This window comes from Apteryx mantelli, chromosome 10 (assembly GCF_036417845.1).
Source record: "Apteryx mantelli isolate bAptMan1 chromosome 10, bAptMan1.hap1, whole genome shotgun sequence".
In the NCBI taxonomy this organism is placed as follows: domain Eukaryota; kingdom Metazoa; phylum Chordata; class Aves; order Apterygiformes; family Apterygidae; genus Apteryx; species Apteryx mantelli.
This window is the reverse complement of record NC_089987.1, coordinates 21523794-21543358: the sequence shown is the minus strand read 5'-3', so window position 1 is coordinate 21543358 and position 19565 is coordinate 21523794. Positions and strand designations below refer to the sequence as shown.

The following is a 19565-nucleotide window of genomic DNA, read 5'->3' as shown; positions in this document are numbered from 1 at the left end:
AGGCCTAGAGAACAAGTTGTAAAGTACAGAAACTTTTTATGAAGGCTTTATGCCAGCCTCATTCCTGTATATTTACAAGCAGCATCCCAAACTGTAGACTTTGGAGCATTGACTGGACAGCTTTCCAAACAGTGCTCACTCCTGAAGGTTTGGCACAGGGTTTTGAAAACCTTCAAAATTACAAAAACTAGTGAGGAAACAGCTCCCAAAGGGTAGCTCAGGAATGAGCTGTAGTGCAGATCTGTAGCGTGGATGGCACCTAACAGTATAGTGCATCACAAAGCTAAAAATCTTGTCTTTTAGTTTGTCCTGCCTGAAAGCCTGCTACTTGTTATGGGCTAATATTAGGACCCAGGCACAAGTTGTCCCATACCATAGTGTTGGTTAACGTTGTTGCCATCACTGAAATAGCTTCTCTCTTTTGTAGAGAAGGTGCAAGGTTTTTCCTGGTAGCTGCTTTTGTCACCACTCCAAGTAAAAGCACCTTTTTCCAGGAAGACCAGGGACCCGGAGGCCGCCCCTGGATTGATGAACAGAAATGGTGCCTGGGCAGGTAAGCAGGCAGCAGAAGACAGTGGTCTGTACTAGTCACCCAGGGCACAGTCCCGGCCGCCCAACCCTGGGCACGTATCGAGAGGGAGGACGTGCCAGGGACAGCCCCGTTAGGCAGTCTGACTGCTCTGCTGTTCAGGGGGCAGGAGGGTTTTACGAGCATGGATGGTGGTGGGCCCTGGGGAGGAGTAAAGGGCACTGCAAGAAAGAACATCTCTCCGTGTAGCCTGAGGTACACCTTTCAAAAACGTGGCTGCGGATAGGCTTTTACAGTGTGCAGGCATCCCGCTAAATACAGAAGGATTGGGCAAACCCATTTTACCTAAGCTAGAGAGCGGTTGGTTTTTCCAAGCCTGCCTCTTCCCTTCTGAAGATGAAGATGCACTGAAAAAGGCAACATCCTGTTCCAATGTCGGGACGAGCTTTCATTTGGGACCTGTTAGCATAAGCTTGTCAGGACTGAGGAGACAGGGCAGACATCTGAGCAGACAAAGGTGCTAACAGGTAAAGAGTGTCCCGGCATGCCTGCCGAGCTATGCCTGCTGCCAAAAAGTGGAACAAGGAGTGGGCATCTCATCCACACTGTGAGGTTGGCCTGCTTGCGCTATACTGATGGGTCGGGGCTGGTGGAGTACGGCCCTTCCCTCCTGTCCCTCACCTTTGTGAAGAAGGGCTCTCTACCACTGTGGCCTTGCCTCATGGGAAGGTGGAATAAGCCACGTGAGTTGAAGGCAGCTTTCCGTGCGTTGTGCCCTGTCACCTCCGGTGGCTGTGTCAGCGTAACAGCTGCGTGGTCCTTTGGCCGTCTCTGTTGCTATTGTGTTTCCTGTATGTGAACGAAGAGCCCTCAGGGCCCGAGCACTTCCTTCTGCCCGTGTCCGGACTGCTTGTGATGTGCTGGACTTAACCTCCAGCTACTCCTTCCTGAGGCTGTGAGGAAAAGGGAGGGAGCAAACCTCAGCATAAGTGTGAACAGGCGTGGTATCAGGTGGGTCTGGAAAGAAACTCTTTCCCTAATTACCCCCTAAAAAGTCATTCCTCAAAGTCTTTGTGTGCTAATGGAGATTTCTAACAGGTTGCCCACAAGTGGCAGGAGCAGATGCTGGATCCGTGACCTGTTTTTGCCTACTGGCTTGACAGAAGAGAGGTGCCAAGCTTCAAAGCGGTAAGTGAATGCAGATGCAGTTGGGGCTTGTTAAAATACAGGCTGGACGCGACATGCCAGGAGACAAGGGGGGAGAACGTGTGCTTGGGAAGGGGAGAGTCCACATTTGCTAAGAAACCCATGCTTCACCTGAGTAAAATTTTAGGAAGTGGTCTTGTCTTTTCATCTTTCTCCTGGAAGAGCTGTATTTGAGCTGGGCAAGGTTCCTTATTTAAAGGAATCCTCTCGCCGCCGTCTTAAGAACAATCCATTTCTGCCCAGGTTATCAGTAAAATAAGTAGTGTAAGCATTGGTATGGCTGCAGATGAGAAAAGTCATCATGGCCCATCATCACCTGCTAATGAGCCTGTGTCACCGCTGCTTCTTCTAAACCTTCCTTCAACAGAGTGAGGCAAGGTGAGCGTCCATTGAATGACCTGAAGGCTGTGGTCTCTGGTTGCTCATTTTGGTAGGACTGTGAGGTCTAGAAAGCCCAACGGACTTCTAAAAAGGTTTATGAACAGGTGCTTCTTTTACCCAGCCTCTTTTGAAGATATCCTCCTAGGCTGTAGAGTTTTGCATTACAAACAGAAGCTTGTAGTGTAACTGGTAGCTTCAGTAATGGGTGTGAAGTTGAAAATTTTATGTGAGGTTTGTAGGTAATTTTTCCTTCCTTTAAGTAACTCTTGCACTCTGGGCTCTGTTTGCTGTCCTGGAGTTATGGGCAAATGGTGTCCTGATGCAGAGGGTCTTGGCAGATAATCTGCACTGTGGCAATCGCTGTGAGGCTATTTCTAAGAAGATGAATGCGTTAGTTTTGTGTATGTGCACTCATCTCATGTAAGAGTAGGAAAGCATTGGAGCTCTTTGTGTTTGGTCCCAGTATGTCCCTGCGGGATGTCTGTTTTCTTTTGTCCGCTATTCCAGGAGCTCATGTGTAGGTTACTAAAGACCACAAGGTGCCTTGGTCATTTTTCAGTCCCCAGTCAGGCAGCCTAAGTACAGTGCTGAAGGGACTCTTCTGATGTAGATCTCGTTCCTGAATGTGAATCCTTGGAGAGGTAAGGCTTAAATGGAAGTACAGGTTTTTAACGTGGAGAGTCATTTGTTGCTGGAAGAGCTCCTGCAGGATTGCAATAGATTATTCACTGTCAGCAGTCATTGAGTCAAAATGGGATGATTATGTAGGAAATCACTCTGGAGGCCTGGCCTGGCTTTTACCCTGTTTTTCCAGCTGGATTGGCTGAGGAGTAGAAAGATGGTCAGGTGCTTGTCAGAGGTCACTCAGTCTGGACTAGAGCCCAAGTTAAATGTCTTGAGTGATGTAAGAGATGTGTGTAATAATTCCTCACTGCTGTCATGTCCTGCATACCAAACTTCATCCTGGCAAGGAGGAGGGTGCGTGGTGCAAGCAGAGGCAAGCCCAGCCGCCCTGGCAGGCTGGCCACGGGCCCTGCGAGCCGTGGTCCTTCGTCTTGGCAGTGGAAGCTGCTTCTGGAGGTGGAGGCTTTTCTCGGTCTGCAGGACCGCTGTTCTGCCCTCCCAGCAGGGACTGGCAGCTTGATGCGTTGCTTTGATTTGTGGCGCCCTCGTCAAAGGGAGTCTTGAAAGCCTTCATGCCTTTGCTCCGGTCGGTGCTAATGAGGAAGCTCTGTCCTCTCACAGCATTGCTAATGAGAGATTACAAGCCCCTCTAACTTTGAAACCAGAGTCAAATTGTATCAAAGCACAAGTCCGAGTTAAGAGACTTTCCCAGTGGCTGGTATTTTACAGCCCAGTGGCCAATTTCTAAATCGTAGAAGCCAATTATTTCTGAAGTCTTTGGTGTGCAGCTAATGAAGGCCTAAAAGGACCCTTTAAATGGTTATAAACACCATAGGCTGCAAAGATTTAATTGAGGTGGCAGGCACAATTAGCCTTCCATAATTCCTTCTAGCAGCTGATTAAAGTCTCTTTATCCTCCTTACTGAGATCAGAAGGGCACATATTTGGGAAATCAAAAATGCATTAGGGACTGTCAGACAGTGTCAGGGGCCTGTTCATTTAGCACAGTAACGGCAACATGTGCTCGTCCTACAGGGAGCATTTACACGCAGGGAGCCGCACAAAGCTGCTGAGAGTCCCCCTGAAGAGGAGCGCTGGGAAGGGAGGTGGCCGGGACAGGGTCCCTTGTCCTCTGCGGGTGCAGCCTTCTTCTCCGTGCAGGTCCTCCAGCTGACTTGCACCCTGAGATAAGGCTCAAATTTGTAACCCAAGGCCATTTAGTAGCCATGTTCCTTCATTTCTAAGCCTATTGCGGCCCTGGCCATGTACAGCATCTTACTGAGCTTTCCTGTCCTTGGCACAGAGGTTTTTCTGTGTCCACATGCAGGGACTAGTCAACATGATGCTGAGAAACGTGACAGGCTGAGAAAGGTGATGAGTGGACAGAGGACGTCTCATTCCTGAACTAAACCTGCCAGCCAGTGCCGTTTACTCGGGCCACAGCACCAACTATCTGTGCCAGGCCTGAGCTTATGGACAGAGGCACGAGGTTCAGGGTTTGGCCATGCACATGGATCCAGTAACTTTACAGGCTCAGGATCTGCTCCTCTGGGGTTCCCAAAGCAAGGAGGATGGCATGAGCACAGGCTGCCTCCCTTACCCTGTTCCTACATCCCTGCACCCCCTTTTCATCCCTCCACGCAGAGGAGGAGGAGGAGGAGGACACTTTTTGGGCACCAGGGAAGAGCTTGGGTGGTGCAGCTAATGTGTGCTGGGCACCAGAGCCACCAGCGACCAGGCTTAGCGGTGCCGGTGGCTCGTGGGTTGGAGCAGCTCCTTGCCGGGATCTCCCATGTGAAGGAGCATTTCTGTGGCTTGGAGCCTCTTGCTGCGTGCTGCGGTTGCTGAGGTGCTGAAGGGGTCCACGGCTGTACCCTACGAGGGAACGTGTGCAGGTGGGGTGTTCACTAGCCAAAATGTCTAAAGGAGAGCTCAGTGCAGCTGCTTAGCAGTCTTCCTCCCTGCTAAGAACTGCTCCGAAAAGCCCCACAGGGAGAAAATCATGAATGGAGCAAACCCAGTGTGGTCCTGAGTCCAGACAGAGAGCGGGAGCCCTCGGCCTGCTGAACCTGGCCTGAACCCGAGCTGAGAGCTGCTGTGCATAAAGATCTACTTTCTTCTCTTCCTTGGGTGCCTGCACTCCCGTCTCAGCACTTGTGAGCCAGTACGCCATCTCCTCGGGGAGCAGTGCCCTCCCTGGGGCTGTTGGTTTTCCTAAGCCCCAAGTGAGTTTGGAGCATGTGGGGGATTTAGAGGCTTCCATTCTTGGAAAAATACATTGAATTTGTATGTGGCTGCATGCAAGGATGAGGCCTTTTGGCCTATGAGATGTGCAAAAATGAAGTCTCTTGTTGCTGCAAGTCAACTGTCCTTGCGTTGACTTTAGCAGGACAAGTTTTTATTTCAGCAGGAGCTTTAGCTTTTCTGTCCAGAAAAGTCGTTTGCCTCACAGAAGAGCAACCCTGAGATGGGGCGAGTGAAGTTTGTAACTGAACACCCGTTTGCCACGCAACCACCTGCTCTGTACGGAGGAGGCTCCAGGCAGCATGTCCCCGGCTGTACGTGGCCTAGTTGCATCCACCGAACAGAGAGCGCGTCTCAGTAGCTGCAGTTTGCCTTGGCAGGAAAACTGTACTGTCAAGCTGCAAGCCCAAAGGAAGACGGCGTTGCCGGTTCTTGCATGGCCCGCTGGAAGATTGCCTTTGGGGTGACTTTTCTAGAACCTGCATGTTCTCCGTAGGAAGCGTGGAAATGAAAGTCACTGCGAGGAAAGTTTCTTGACTGCATTTACAAGGATTGCAGGTATGTTGCAGAAAGGTATGTTGTGCACCCATGTCCCCAGCTGATCTGCCATTCCTACTGAGCAGAGTCTCCTTGGGTTGAACCAAGGGGAAGACTGGTTTAGTGATTGCTTTTAGATAGGTGGCGGCAGCTGCCTGATTTTCCCGGGTGACAGGGTTTTATGGGGGGATACTCTGGATACCAGAGGCAACTCCTGAAAAAGCAGGTCCTGGGGGGGAATGCGATAAGAGCTGGCCCATGTCCAGCCCAACTGGCTCTGGCGCAGACCCCGGGGAGGCTGGCCCTGGCGAGCCGCCTTGGCTTGCTCGCTTGGCCTTTTGCACACAGGTGGGCCATCCACCCCCGCAGACACGACGGCAGGACGGGCCATGTCAGTGCAGACACGCCACAGCCAGGAAGAGTAGCAGAGCGAGGGGAGGGGAGGCGAGGGAAGAAGGTGGTTAAGGTAATGTGCCAGCCTGATCGTCAGGCCATGGTAAGAGAGCGCTAGAGTGCTTTATGGGAAAAAGCAGTGCAAGCATCAGAGGTGCACTGCTTTCTAGGTGTTGCTTGACTGAAATATGACAATCTCATAAGACAGCAGGCACTATGCTGCCTGCTGAAATCAGCCTGCACCTTGCTACCCACAGAAAAGCTGCTTGTGGCCTGCCCGTCCTGAGTAGGGAGAGTGCACTTGAATGAGGTACATGGGTGCACCCCCTCTGTGCTGTCCCTAGAGACCTGGGGCTGCTGCGGGATCATCAGCATCGCAGGGATCCCCCTTGCCCTGTGGACCCGAGTCCAGCCGAGGCCCAAGTTGCGCTGGTAGGAGATTTGGGACGGGGGCTTTCCTCTGCTGCACCCACCATGCATCGGTGAGCTCGGAGCGTGCCACAAGCTCAGGACGGAGCACCCCGACCAGGGCAGTGGGGCTTCCCCACGCCCAGTGCCTGCTCTCTTGCTCTGCCCCGAAACCTGGTGCATCTCTGGTCCTCGTGTCACACCTTGCTATAACTGTGGTGGCTGGTAAATGCTGGGCACGGGTTAGCAGAGCTGCGGCTGGGAAAGCAGCACACCCGGGCTCGGTGGCTCCCGTCCCCCCTGTGCGAGGATTGGCGGAGAGGAGTGTGCTCCCCTCCCCTCCCCGTCCCATCCCATCCCATCCCCAGGGAGGTCCTGGAGACGGGGCGGGTGAGCAGTGTGAGTCCCCCTGCCACACTCCTCATCCCGCGGGGCTGCGGAGGGCAGGGGTGCTGGGCGTGGGGCTGCGGGCGAGGGGCACGCGCCCCACTGAGGCCCCCCCTCTCCTCGCCTTGCTGGTCGGCGATGGAGAAGGTGGCAGGGGAGAGCGTGCGCTTGTTAGACAAGCCAGCGGCAGCGGCAGGCAGCCCCAGCCTCTCCTCTGCCGGCGCCGTCTTCATCATGCTGAAATCGGCCCTTGGAGCAGGGCTGCTGAATTTCCCCTGGGCGTTCAACAAAGCCGGCGGCATCGCGCCGGCCGTTCTCGTGGAGCTGGTAAGGGACAGGGAGAGGAGGGTGCGCGTCCCCCGGGCGCTGCCGGCAGAGGGAGGGAGCCTGCCCGGCAGCCAGACCCTGCCGCCAGACCTGGCGTCTGTGCTTCCCCTTCCCAAGGGAGAAATCCCGGGGGCTGTCGCGGTGCAGCGAGAGCGGCAGCGTGCGGCTCGCCTTCGCTGCGGGGATGAGGGTGGGGGGTTGGCTGTAGTGCGGTGCAGGACGCGCAGCCGAGGAGAGGAGAGGAGCGGGCCTGCGGGAAGGGGGACTCGTGCCCAGCGCTCAGGGAGACGGGATGCGTTTCGCAGCGGTGGGCAGAGGGGAGCGAGCCTCGTGCAGCCCCCAGCTCCAGAGTTGCTTTTCTCGGAGTGATGAGCGAATTCTCCCAGAAGGGAGCTGAGGGATTTCACAGCCCCAGGCTGAACGTAACAGGTGGGCCGCAAGGAAAAAAGGGAGGAAGGAGAAGGAGGGCTTGTAATCTGTCCCTTGCCTCGGGCGGCCTTCAGGACAGGGGCACCAGGATGTTTTCTTCGTCGTGTGTTGCCAGGGACCCTTCCTTTGCAAGTTGGCAGTCGCAGCTGCTGTCCTGCCAGGAGCTGAACGGGGAAAGAGTCAGGATAAGGGTTATAAATACCGCTGCTACCCAAGCGATGCTTTGTGTGTCCAAAGCCATGGTTCTGGCTGGCATTTTGGCCCAACCTGACAGCATTTTTGGTTGCTGGTCTCCTATGTGCCAAAACACCCATACTTGTACCCAAGTTATCAGATAGGACAAGCTGTTTTTTTCCTCCTTTTCCTGACGTGTTTTACCTGGGGTAGCCTGGTGGGTGCACGGCTGCTCGGAGATGTACAGGCTCAGCAGAGCACTGGTGCTACAGCCACTAGGTTCGTGCCAGGTTTGCACACAGGCATGGTGGAGTCAGAGGAGGGTCAGTACGTGAAGGCACCTCGTCTTTTCCCATGTCCCTGCTCGGGATGGGCAGGACGCGTAATATCCCAAGGCACCAGGAGGCCAACTCTGCAAAGCCCGTCTTGCTGACAGCACCTGCAGGACTCGGTCCCCTCAAAGCAAGATGTGCTGGCATTTTTGGCAGCTTGGGTACTTTGGGTCATCACTGATGATGCTTCTTTCCCCATCCTTTCTCTGCAGGGCTCATTAGTCTTCCTTGTCAGCGGGCTGGCAGTGCTGGGCTATGCTTCATCCCTCAGCACGCAGTCCACGTACCAGGGCGTTGTCCGGGAGGTTTGCGGCACTGCGGTGGGGAAGCTCTGCGAGGTCTGCTTCATCCTCAACCTCTTCATGATCTCCGTGGCCTTCCTCCGGGTCGTGGGTGACCAGCTGGAGAAATGTGAGTCTCCACAGCCCTGCCGGTGTCCCGCTGGTGCTCCTGACCCCTCTGGCAGGCCGATGCTCAGGGACATGTTGGGCATTCTTGGAAATGAGCCAGGGGGATGGTGGCTCCCGGGGGCAAGGTGGGGGGAAGTGGTGGCTTTGACACCCTCCTTTCTAATGTGGATGGTCATTCCCTGTGGCTGCACAGGGCTGGCAAGGGGAAGGCCCTGGGTTTTTCTATAGCTGAGAGGTTGCAATGTGATCAAGAGCCCCTTCTGGCTGAATTTTGTCTCCCTGGTCCAAAAACTCAGGAAGCCCTTTTTGGCTGGGGTGGTCAAGGATAGCCACTGGCATGAGTCTGTTCCACGGCTCCCACGGCTCTATGGCATCCTGCACTGGTACAGGCTCTCCCAAAGGCAAAGATGTGATGGTCAGGCTTTGAGAAGGGCTTTCCCTTTGCCGTGCAGGTGTGCCATCAAAACCATGCTCCGGCCGTAGTGGGGGAGTCTCCGGGGGCCCCCGGGGTACACTGCTGCAGCCGGGAAGCGTGGAGAAGTGCGGCAGCAGGCTGCAGGGACGTTGCACTGCGCGGGGGACTCCCACAGTCCCAGGCCATCAGCTCCAAGGCCGAGAGCGTGATGCTCTCAGCCCAGCAGGCTGAGGCTCCTCACGCCGTCCCTGGGCCACGTAGCCAGGACACGACAGTGCGGGGTCTGCTGTCGCTGCCCCGGGGGCCTCCTGCCTTTGACTCCTTGCTCCTTCCTCCGGGCAGTGTGCGACTCCATCTACCCCAACGGCACGCTGAGCGGGGAGGGACCGTCGCTGCAGCACTGGTACGCGGACCAGCGCTTCACTCTCTCGGCTCTCTGCGTCCTGGTGATCTTCCCTCTCTCCGTCCCCAAGGAGATCGGCTTCCAGAAGTACTCCAGGTACCCGGGCAGGGGAAGCAGCACCTGGCCACGGCAGCCAGGGGCCGAGCTGCGGCTAGCCCCCCTTCCAGGCCGCTGGCAGAGCCAGGCATGCAGGAATCGGTGCAGCACTCGGAAAAGGGCCAGGGGAAGCCCTGCAGAGAGCAGGGTGAAGTCCCACTGGCAGAGCCACCGGCAGCTGGGCGCAAGCCCTCTGTGCTCTGCCAAAGCGCGAGGGAAACCAGGTGTGTGTACGGTGCGGGAGATCCCGTGCACATGTTATTGCCATCGTTGGCAGGGCCTGTTTTTCTGGCAAGCAGCAGCCTCCAGCATCCCAGTGATGGGGCAGCCCAATTGCTGCGCAGACCTTTTTCTTCTGTCCGTTTTTTCTGCATCTCTTCTTGCCCCAGTGTCGCAGCTGCAGGCCCTCTGGAGCATCTGGCAGGCCCTGTCGGCACAGTGTGCTCTATCTAGACGTGCAATGTGTAGGGTGCAGTTTTGCAGACGGCGGCAGAGTGAAGCAAATAAGAGAGGCAACACGGCCCAAGCCTCAGCAAGAGCCCAAAGGTTTCTCTCTGTGGCCTGAATAGGAGTGCGGGGCTGTCGGCAGCCAGTGCGGCCCATCTCGTGCTGGGTGCTGGTGTCCCTGCCAGGGCTGGGGGAGCCTGTTCCCCCCTCGGGGCCGCAAACGCTCCGCGAGACGCTGGGGGTGTGCGTGCACCGCCTGCAGAGCTGAGCCTCATGCGTGTGGTCTCTCCTCCTCCCGACAGCATCCTGGGCACGTTGGCTGCCTGCTACCTCACCCTGGTCATCGTCATAAAGTACCATCTGCAAGCGGAGAGCCTCGGCTTGCGCGAGCCCCCTCATCCCTCCAGGTAAGGGTCAGCGTGACCGTGGGGCAGCCAATGTCCCTTCCACGCCATCCCCTTGTGGGAGTCACCGTGTTGTAGTGGGCAGAGGTGGTCGGGGCACCTTTGGGCTCACCAGGGGTGCAGACGGGCCTTGGGGTGCTCCACCACCCTGCCTCTTCCCTGTGCCCCAGGAGGAGAGAGGGAATGTGCCCAACCAAAAGCACTTCTCCAAACTTGCAGATCTGGCCCGGTTGCCTGGACCCGAGGAGGCCTGCCTCCCGCGAGGTCACACAAGGATGGAGAGCATCCTTGAGGCGTGCGGGGGCCACATCCATGGCCACGAGCCGCACGTCGGGCCCTGGCACAGCAGGGCTGGCCAGGAATGGGGCCATCCTTTCTGAAGCACAGCGATTCAGTGCTTGAACCCCTGCCACAGCCTAAGCGGCTGTCACAGGGCGTGCTGGCGGCCGGGGCAGGGCCGGAGGCGTTGCAGCGGTAGGTGAGGGCAGTCTGAGGTAGCGGGGATGAGACAGGGAGGGCCCTCGCAGCGCGTTGGCCACTGGCTCTGCAGAAGGGAACAAGAGCGGCTGGCATCCCCCAGCCTGGCCTCGCAGGGGCTTTTGCCCCAGTGATCCTGCCTTCCCCTGAAAGGTTCCCACGCCAGCGCCAGGTTGCACACTGGATCCCTGCAAAGTCCCCTTTGCCTCAAGGGACCTTCTGTCCTCCTCTGCTCTTCCTTCCTTTGTGTCGCAGAGCTTCCTCCTGGGCCTCCATGTTCAGCGTCATCCCCACCATCTGCTTCGGGTTTCAGGTAACGTTGCCTGCGCACCGACCGTCCTGGGCCATGGGGCAGGTGGCAGGAGCTGCCAGGGCCCAAGGGAGGTGCCTCCAGCTCCCATGGGGCTGGAGGGACACCAGGGCTCCTGGCAGGGGAAAGGATGCTCCTTTTGGGAGATGGTGGCAAACTGGCAGATGTGTGGGCTAGGTCTGGTTGAAGTGGGTGAAGGCAGAGCAGAGTCAGAGGTCCAGAGAAAGAGCCTTTTCCTCTGGATTTCGGGGGGATGGAGGTGGTGAGCACTGTCTCAGAGAGTGATCTTCTCCACCCCACACCACTGCAAGCCCCTGAACCCCATGAGGATGATGGGACCTGGCTTAGGGGGGTCTTAGCAGGCAGCATAGGGTGCACAGCCACAGGCCTCTTGCCGTGATGGCACCCAGGGAGCAGGAGGCAGGGGCAGGAGGTGAGGTGGCCAAGGCCCCTCTGTCCTCCTGGTGCTCCACAGGACGGCGTCCCCTGTGCCTTGCAGTGCCACGAGGCCTGCGTGGCCATCTACAGCAGCATGCGCAACCAGAACTTCTCCCACTGGGTCGCCGTCTCTGTGCTCTCCATGCTCATCTGTCTGCTCATTTACTCCCTCACAGGTAACTGCAGCATGTTTTATTCCTTTGTGGCTGACAAAGCCCTTGATTCCTTCGCTTTCCCTCTTTGTCCCTTACCTTTGGGGCTCCTCCATCCCTGTCGCCGTCCCTAATCCTGTGGGTTTCAGCTCCCACCAGCACAATGGGGAGTGGGATGTAGGCTCTGCGCTGTCATTGCAGGCACCAGCATGGCCTGCAAGAGGGGGGTGAGATGTAGCCAGAGCTGCGATCATGAGTGCCTCAGAGGTGGCCTTGAGGAGGAGAGCTTTCTTTGGGATGAGAAAAGGCAGAGTGCAGGTGACCGGCTCTTGGGGAAATGCTCGATGCTGCCCACTGCTCACTGGACAGAACGTAGAGTTTCCGTGTGTATTGGCAGGGTTAGTAGGGTTTTTTTCCTCCTTTTCAGGGTAAGATTTTTTTCTGTAATAACAAAAGCATCTGAAGGACGAGGCTGCTGGAGAGGAGGCATTTGTCCTAAGCGGTGGCGAAACGCGAGGCCTCTCTAGGACGCCCCTGGGGTCTCCTTGCTGGCTGTGGTCCCACTCATGGCCACCCCTTCCTTGGTGCCACTGGCTTGAAGGTGGCCAGGGAGCATCCTGATCCCTCACCTTCCTGTCTGCAGGGCTGTATGGTTACCTGACCTTTGGTGAGGACGTGGCGGCTGATATCCTCATGTCCTACCCGGGGAACGACGCAGTTGTCATCGTTGCCCGCCTGCTCTTCGGCATCTCCATCGTGACCATCTACCCCATCGTCGTGCTGCTGGGCAGGTAAGCCAGCGTGGCGGTGGGCACAGGTGGACAAGTCTGGCGGCTCTGAGCACGAGGCTATGCCAGGAGCCCGCAGCCATCGGCATGGAGCCAGAGCCCCGCGGTCGAGCAGGCAGCTGTGAGCCGGTCCTACCCTCCTCAGGTCCGTTGTCCGGGACATGTGGGTGAACCCCAAGCGTGGGGCCGTGCCGGTGGCTGAGGCACACGAGCAGCGGACCCGGGTGGTGCTGACCGTCTCATGGATCGCAGCAACACTTGCCATCGCTTTGTTCGTCCCGGATATCGGCAAGGTCATCGGGCTCATCGGGGGCATCAGCGCGTTCTTCATCTTCATTTTCCCAGGCAAGTGCAAGTGGTGAGGGAAGCGTGTTGCGGGGGAAAGGGCCAGCACCGGGTCCCAGCATGGCCTGAGGCTGCTCTCCAGCCCTGCAGAGCCACGTTTCGGGTGGGAATGTGGCCAGACACATGCATGTGGCGCGCGGTGCAGGGTTGGGCATGCCTGGCAGGGCCCTGCACAGCAGACTGTGCCCAAAGGTGGTGGTGAGGGTGAAGGTCCCGGGCAGCCCCGCAAACCCCCCTGGTCCCTTGTCCGTGTCCCACTGCCATCCTTGAGAGCTGGACCCATGCAGTTTGCACCCAAGGGCAGACATGGAAGGCAGCATGCTGCTCGCTCTGTGCAGGCCAGGCCAAGGCAAAGGGCTCTCAGGCTGCCTGAGCAGGTTTGGGGTGTTGATATTGGGGCGGCCATGAGGTGAGTGCAGAAGAGACACGTGTCCCTAAGGGCTGGGAGAGGCCGGGGGCTGGCGAGACTGGCCTGGCTGTGTCAGAGGGACTGTGCATGTGGCCGGGTGGTCCGCCTGTGCCGGCCGTGATTGGGACCCAGCGTGCCGGTCTCTGCACAGAGGGAGTGATCCCAAATTCGTGTGGCATCCACAGGTCTTCTCAGGGCACCTGACAGCCCGGGGCCCAGGCCAAGTGTGATGCAGGGGGCACAGCGTGCGGATCAGCCCATTTGGGTGCCCCAGGCATGTGCCTGATGGTCGCTGCCGCAGGGCTTTCCTCGGGCAGCCTCCAAGATCCGGGCCCATGGGGTGGCAGGGCCTGTTCCCGCAGCCGATGCCATCCCTCCCTGGCAGCCATACGGACTCTGGTGCTCAGGCGAGCCGATATGGGAATGAGGGGCTGCGCCTCAGGCTCAGCAAGGCAGCCCCAAGGCAAGGACATGGGAGCGCTGCAGGGCCATTGCACGCACCCCTTTTTGGCCACGCGTTTGGGGTGCGTGCGTGCTTGGCGGGGATATGGGGCGAGCGTCCAGGGAAGCGGTGGCTGTGGCAGATCACCTGTGTGTCTTTGCACTGGGCGGCAGGGCTGTGCTTGGTGTGCATGATGGGGACCGAAACCGTCGGGCCAAGGAAGAGGTGAGTGTCTGCGTACAGGCGCGGTGGTGGGCAGGGGCAGGGCGCAACGCACCCCGGCAGGTCCCCGCGGGGACGGCTCCTCCAGCCCTTGTCACGCGAGGGCGGCAGGAGCCCCGCGAGGTGGTGGCTTAGGGGCACTTGTCTGTCTCTGCTCTCTGCGAAGGTGGCCAGTGCCTGTTGGGGGACACAGGGACTGCAGCAGGTATGGCCTCAAGGCAAGTGCGGAGGGATGCGCCCGAGCGCCAGGGCCATGGTGAGGCCGTAAGGGAACGCTGAGAGCCCTGCACGTGCAGGGGAACAGCCTCATGGTTTGGAGATGGTGGGGGGCCGTGGCGCCCCAGGAGGAGTCGAGGTGGGGGTCGGAGGAGGCTCGGCATGGGGCCAAAGGAGGGCCCCGTCTGGCGTGCCAGGGCGCTGTGTCCGCGCTGCCGTTCCTGGGACAGTGGAGGACAGAGAGGCGGGGACAGCGGGCGTCCCTTTCTGGAGGTGCCGTGGTCCAGCATGGGCTCACCACGGGATCGGGGTGTTTTGGTGCATTTCTAGCCATTCGTGCCCGTGGGCTCAGTGTGGGGCAGCTCTGCCAGAGCCCCGTGCCGTCAGCACAGCAAGGCAGGCGATGGCTGCTTGGAACCAGGCGGCATGTGGGGGTGTCACGAACCGCCAGGGCTCCTCCGACCGTGGGGCGAGCCGGCAGAGGGAGCAGGCATCGGTGACCCCCCTGGGCCCATGTGGGGAACCCTGTTCCCATCCCCGGAGAGGCCTGGTGAGGCCCTGAAACTGGCTCTGCCGGAAGAGAGCCTAAGCCCCAAGTCATGCAGGAGCAGGGATGACCTGCTGGGGCCAGGGAAGACCGGGACCGTCACTAAGGCAACCGTGTCACTTATGGCAAGGAGATGGCAGCTCCTCAGCACCAGCAGAGACATGGTCGGCCCAGAGGTGCAGGGCTGCCGGCCGAGGAACCGAGGCATTTCTAGCGGAGGCAATGGGTGACAGGAGACCTTCCTCCACGTGTGACAAGGGCTGGAGGAGCCCATCCGCCAGGCAGACCGAGCACCTCAGGAACCTCCTCGCTCGCCGCTGCCAGCCCCCAGGGCTTTGGGAGAGTGTGTGAAGGCCCCTCCTCAAGTGAGCAGTGCAGGCCCTGGGCAGTGCCAAGGTGTGCAGGAATTGGACCACGTGCCATAGGGTGGCCCCTCACCGGGCCATCACCACCCTGGCCACAGCCGCCCCCTTGGCCCCTTAATGGGCCGTGCACCCCCTCGGCCTTACTGCGCTCCTCTGTCAGGGCCAGCCGGACTCACGGCAGCGGGTCGCTCTCCCCGCAGGGCCGCGCTCCTCGCCTGGGGCATCCTCTCGGTGCTGTGCGGCGCCTTCGTCTGCGGGCAGAGCACAGCTGGTGCTGCCATGGAGCTGCTGCACCGTGCGTAGGCCGCCCTGGCCGCTCAGCCGCCACCGCAGTCCGGAGGGATGCTGAGGCCCAGGAGCTTCCCGCAAGCAGCGTGACCTCCGTCTTCCTCCGCTCCCGACCGCCCCCAGCCCTGTTTCCCCGGATGGGCTGCGACACGGTGGAGCCCATCACATCTTTATTCAGCATCTCCATTGCTCTACTGTACAGCTGCTAATAAATACTTGACATGTTGATTGATATTAAGAAAGCCTCTGGATAGACTCATCTCAGAGAATACACCCCACCGCGCACGACCGGGGTGGGCTGGAGACACTGGGAGCGAGAGCCACAGAGACAGCGACGGCGCACACGAGACAGCTAGCGCTTCACCCACATACGCACACAGCACCCCACTTCCGCAGCAGGGCGCAGCAGGCCCGGCCCGGCACAGGCGGCCCCGGCGTCCCAGGCGCCCCGCAGCTCCCCGCAGCACGGCCCCCGGCAGGCAGGGACCGAGCGGCAGGACTGCTCGCCACAGCTTCGTACACGCCACCCCATTTGGCAGTGAAGGAAAACCCTCCGGACCCCCGAGCAGCAACTGCCCTGGCCCAGGAGAGCACGGGGAGCCCCGAGGGAGAGGGGCCACCTCCCCGGCACCGCACACAGCCCACGGGGCAGAGGCTGCACTCCTCCGGGCGCTTGGCCCTGCTCCCAGCCTCGCACGGCCCCCGCAGCCCTGGTGGACACCACTGCCGCTTCGCTCAGCCCTGCTCCCTCCGGTGCCTCCAGAGCCCCCCAAACCTCACCCCGTCCCCACGGTGCTGCCCGCTCTTCCTCCCACACCTTGTGTTCCCCACTCGCTGCCCGCCCCGAGCCCCCTCAGCCCCGACCCCAGCCGGCCCCAGAGCCCCCTGCCCCTCGGGCAGTCCCGAGGCCGGGATGCGGCCAGCCAGCCCTCCTGCCGCCCCAGCTCACGGAGGAAAGGGATGGCCCGGGGAGGGGGTCCCAGGAGGTGCTGCAGGGGGCCGGGGCGAGGACAGGGGTTTCCTTCACGCCAAACAGCCACCGCTTACGCCTCCGGCACTCCCGGCTGCGCAGAGGGGTACTCCCAGCATCACACTCATAACACGGTCATCAGAAAAGACAGGCGATTAGTCCCCGCTGGCGGGACAGCAGGCAGGAAGGACCGAGGGCCCCGAAGCGCCGGTGTTCGCGTGGCCGCCGCGTCCCCTCCGGCAGCACGGTCAGTCTCTGCTCAGAGTGCACCAGGCGGCTGCGGAGGGAAGCAGACACCAGTCACTCGTGCCACCGCCGGCCCCGCGCCGCCCCCCCCCCCCCCCGAGGCCCTGGGGACACCCGTCATGCCCACAGGCTGCGCAGGCACCCCTGAGCCCCTGCGCCAAAGCATGACCACCACCACCACCAGGACACGGGCCAGGCTCACAGCTGGCACCCAGCTCGCACGGGGAGCCTGCCCAGACAGCCACCTCCTCCAAAGGCTGGGAAGGCCCACGGCCCCTCCTGCGCTAGGCAGGGACCCCATGCAGTGGCACCCAGAAACGTTTCTGGGGCTCCAGCCCCACTAACAAACAGCCCCCTTTCCCCATCCCCAGCTGCTCAGTGCCCCTGTTCCCGGGGCTGGCCCGGCTCCTACCTGGCACGGCGACGCTGGACACGGCTTCGGGCTGGCTCAGCGTGTCCACCTTCACGTGCTGGAAGCCCTTGCAGGTGGCACTCTGCAGGTGCCTGCGGCCAAGGCGGGGAGGCCGTTACAACCTGCCTGCCTCCACCTCGCGCCTCCCCGGCCCGAATCTCCACGCCGGGGCCTCCTGCCGCAGCCATGGGGGCCTGCAGCCCTGGGGCAGCAGCGCCCTGCCCGGCAGCCTGCGCCCCGCCGCCATCGGCTGGAGTTTGGGGGCTCCACCGCCGCTGCCTCGGCCCCGGTCCCACCTCGACAGAGCGCTGCCACCCCCGCGAGGGCTTGCGGGCGCCTCGCCTACCTCTTCCAGTCCTCTTCAGTCTCCCAGAACTCGTAGACGATGAAGGTGACACCATCCGGCAGCTTCACCGCAGTCACGCTGGTAGGAGAGGGAAGGGACTGAGCGCCGGGCCAGGGCGAGTGGGTAGGTGCTGCCTGGCTCAGCTGGCTGAGGAGCCGCTGGGAGGCCGTGCTGGCTGAGCCCAGGGCATCTGTCCGCCAAGGTGCTCCCTATAACCCCCCCCCCCCCCCAAACCCCATGTGCGGGTGGGTGCACAGCACACCCTGACCAGGTCGGGGGGAGCGCGGCCCTCCCGGGCTCCCCGCAGCCCAGCCCCAGCCCCACGGCCAGCGCTGCCCCGTGGAGTCTGAACCCGCCAGGGCACCAGGAAAGGGCTTTTGGCGACTGAACATCCCCCCCAGCACCTCATTCAATACCCCCCAACCCCTTCCCGTGCCCCCGGCGCCCCGCTGCCGCCGGTACTCACTGGAAGCAGTCCCGCTCCCCGGCCACGCTCTTCAGGTACTGCTTCAGGGAGCTGCAGAACTCGCCCAGGTGCTTGTGCGCCACCGTCATCTCGTCCCGCACCAGGAGGAGGTACTGCCGGCCGCGCGGGGCCGCAGGAGCGCGTCAGTCCCGGGGTGAGCCCTGCTGCGCGGTGACACCCCCCCCCCCCCCCCCCCCCCCCCCATCCCGGCGCCGCTGCGGGATCCCCTGCCACGGCTGGCCGCGACGCCCCAGCCATGCCACAGGCAGGATGAACCTGCCGGCGCCCGCGCGGGACGGGGCCGAGCCCGGCGTTTTGGCCACACTCACCGTGCACGCGGTGCTTTCGCTGTCTGACAGCCGCTGGTGCAAGTCAAACCAAAGCGTCTGGAAAAGGGCAGGGGAAAAAAACAAAAAAAACAAAAAAACACAGGTGAGCGCGGCGGGCTGAGCTTGTACCGTCCCCTCGCCAGGGCGGGCAGGCGCTCGCCACGCACCGCTAAGCGGCAGCCCAAGGAGCTCCGCCGCACCGGGCGGGAAGTCCTCCCGAAGGGGGAAAAAAATCACAGCCCGTCTCCCTGCCCCGCTCGGCAGCCTGCCCTGAAAGCACTTCCATACGGGAGGATTTGGGAAACAATTTCACCTTCAGGCCCTAGATGGAGTAAGAAAGACAGCCTTGGCGAGAGCCTTCGCCTCTTTTTTTTTTTTTTTTCCTTATTATTTAACTACAAGTCACAGTTAACCATCCAGCAGTCACTAGCTGCTGTCAGCACCAATACATCCAAAGTCATGTCCTCCAGTATCAGCACTGGCAGCAACCCAGGCCTCGCCGGGGGCCGTATGAGCTATCAGCACGGAGCTGGGGACGGTCGTCCCCTGCTTTGCAACGCAGCCATGGACACGTTTGTGCTCGGTTGCAGACAGCACATAGTGCACATAAGCAGCCAAAATTGCAAAAGTCCCCCGGGCCTTGCACTGCCCCGTTCTGGCCCTCTCCAGCCATCAGGGACCTTGTGTGGGATCGCCAGGGATTTTTCTTCCTAGCGGTCAGGCCAGGGGTGTGAGCGCAGGCACGGGCAGCACAGGCAGCCCCTGGCGCCAGCGGGACGGGGCCCAGAGCTGGACACAGGGCTGCAGGGTGCTGCTGCAGGAAGCTACCTGGTCCCAGCCCTCTCCTGCACGCACGATTCACGAGCCCAAACTGGCCAGAAGACAAAAGGTGGCTGCGCGGTGCCGCTCGAGGGTGGCAGGAGCGGTGGGACTGGCCCGGGGGCTCTGCCCTGCAGCCAGGCAGGGCCGTGGATGGCGCTGGAGCCCTTGCACAGCAAGGCGCGACAGCCGCACGAGCAGAAACCGCCACAACGCCCCTCCTTTACCTTGTCCTCCAGCCTGCCGATGAGCTCGGCTAGCCTGTTAATCTGCACTTCCAGCCCTTCCTCCTTGGCGTCCGGAGAACCTGCGAGCAGAGGAGCAGTGGTGCAGCGTGCGGAAGCAGGGGCTGTTTGGGTTTTCCCGGCAGGACAGCCTGGCCGAGCCCTGCCGCCGCTCCGGAGAAGGAGAGCGCTACAGGGATGCACCGGGAAGGCTGATAGCTGCCGCGGGGGCCGCAGGATTTGGGCACGGAGGTGACTGCGCCCCTGGCCCCCGCCGCCACCGCCTCTGCGGACACCCGGGCGCGCTGGCGGCAGTAGCCGGCCCTGGCTGCCGTCGCGGCACCTTTCCCTGCCCGCGGGCCGGGCCGCAGCGGGGCACCGGAGCCACTTACCCGTCTGGAAGCTTTTCCGGTGCTCCTTGGGCACGAGTCTGCTGTTCGGGGAGTAGCTCGGCACGGGGCTGTCGTACCAGGTATCCACCAGCCCATGGCCAGCTTTACTGCGGCAGTGCCTGCGAGGGAGGAGCGGGCGTCGGAGACGGCAGGGCTGGAGCCCCCTTCCCGCGGTGCCCGTCGGCCCTCGCCCCACCGGCCGGACGCGGCACCAGG

At 60.6% G+C, this 19565-nt stretch overlaps 2 protein-coding genes across 4 annotated transcripts in view; one reads left to right on the top strand and one right to left on the bottom strand.

Moving 5' to 3' along the window:
- Window positions 1–5: 5 nt before the first annotated feature.
- On the top strand, window positions 6–15954 carry SLC38A8 (solute carrier family 38 member 8). Of its 3 annotated transcripts, none has more exons than XM_067302645.1 (13): window positions 6–1540; window positions 1628–1717; window positions 4725–5542; window positions 5870–7036; window positions 8184–8382; window positions 9139–9295; window positions 10045–10149; window positions 10879–10936; window positions 11433–11547; window positions 12167–12314; window positions 12457–12656; window positions 13681–13732; window positions 15058–15954. In XM_067302645.1, exons 4-13 carry the CDS (start codon window positions 6848–6850, stop codon window positions 15158–15160), a joined length of 1326 nt encoding a protein of 441 aa, XP_067158746.1. In that variant the 5' UTR covers window positions 6–1540; window positions 1628–1717; window positions 4725–5542; window positions 5870–6847; the 3' UTR covers window positions 15161–15954. The 3 variants fall into 3 exon arrangements, with proteins under 3 accessions (XP_067158746.1, XP_067158744.1, XP_067158745.1); XM_067302643.1 differs by having other exon boundaries at window positions 11409–11547; XM_067302644.1 differs by lacking the exon at window positions 15058–15954 and adding an exon at window positions 13896–14361 and having other exon boundaries at window positions 11409–11547.
- Window positions 15955–16009: 55 nt separating this feature from the next.
- Window positions 16010–19565, bottom strand: part of NECAB2 (N-terminal EF-hand calcium binding protein 2) — a 123638-nt gene continuing 120082 nt past the window's right edge. The window contains exons 7-13 of the mRNA XM_067302913.1: window positions 19350–19468; window positions 18961–19040; window positions 17915–17971; window positions 17586–17698; window positions 17120–17197; window positions 16774–16865; window positions 16010–16392 (exon numbers count right to left, since the gene is read on the bottom strand). Coding sequence (XP_067159014.1) covers window positions 16364–16392; window positions 16774–16865; window positions 17120–17197; window positions 17586–17698; window positions 17915–17971; window positions 18961–19040; window positions 19350–19468 — 568 coding nt within the window. The 3' untranslated portion in view covers window positions 16010–16363. The remainder of the gene's footprint in view (window positions 16393–16773; window positions 16866–17119; window positions 17198–17585; window positions 17699–17914; window positions 17972–18960; window positions 19041–19349; window positions 19469–19565) is intronic.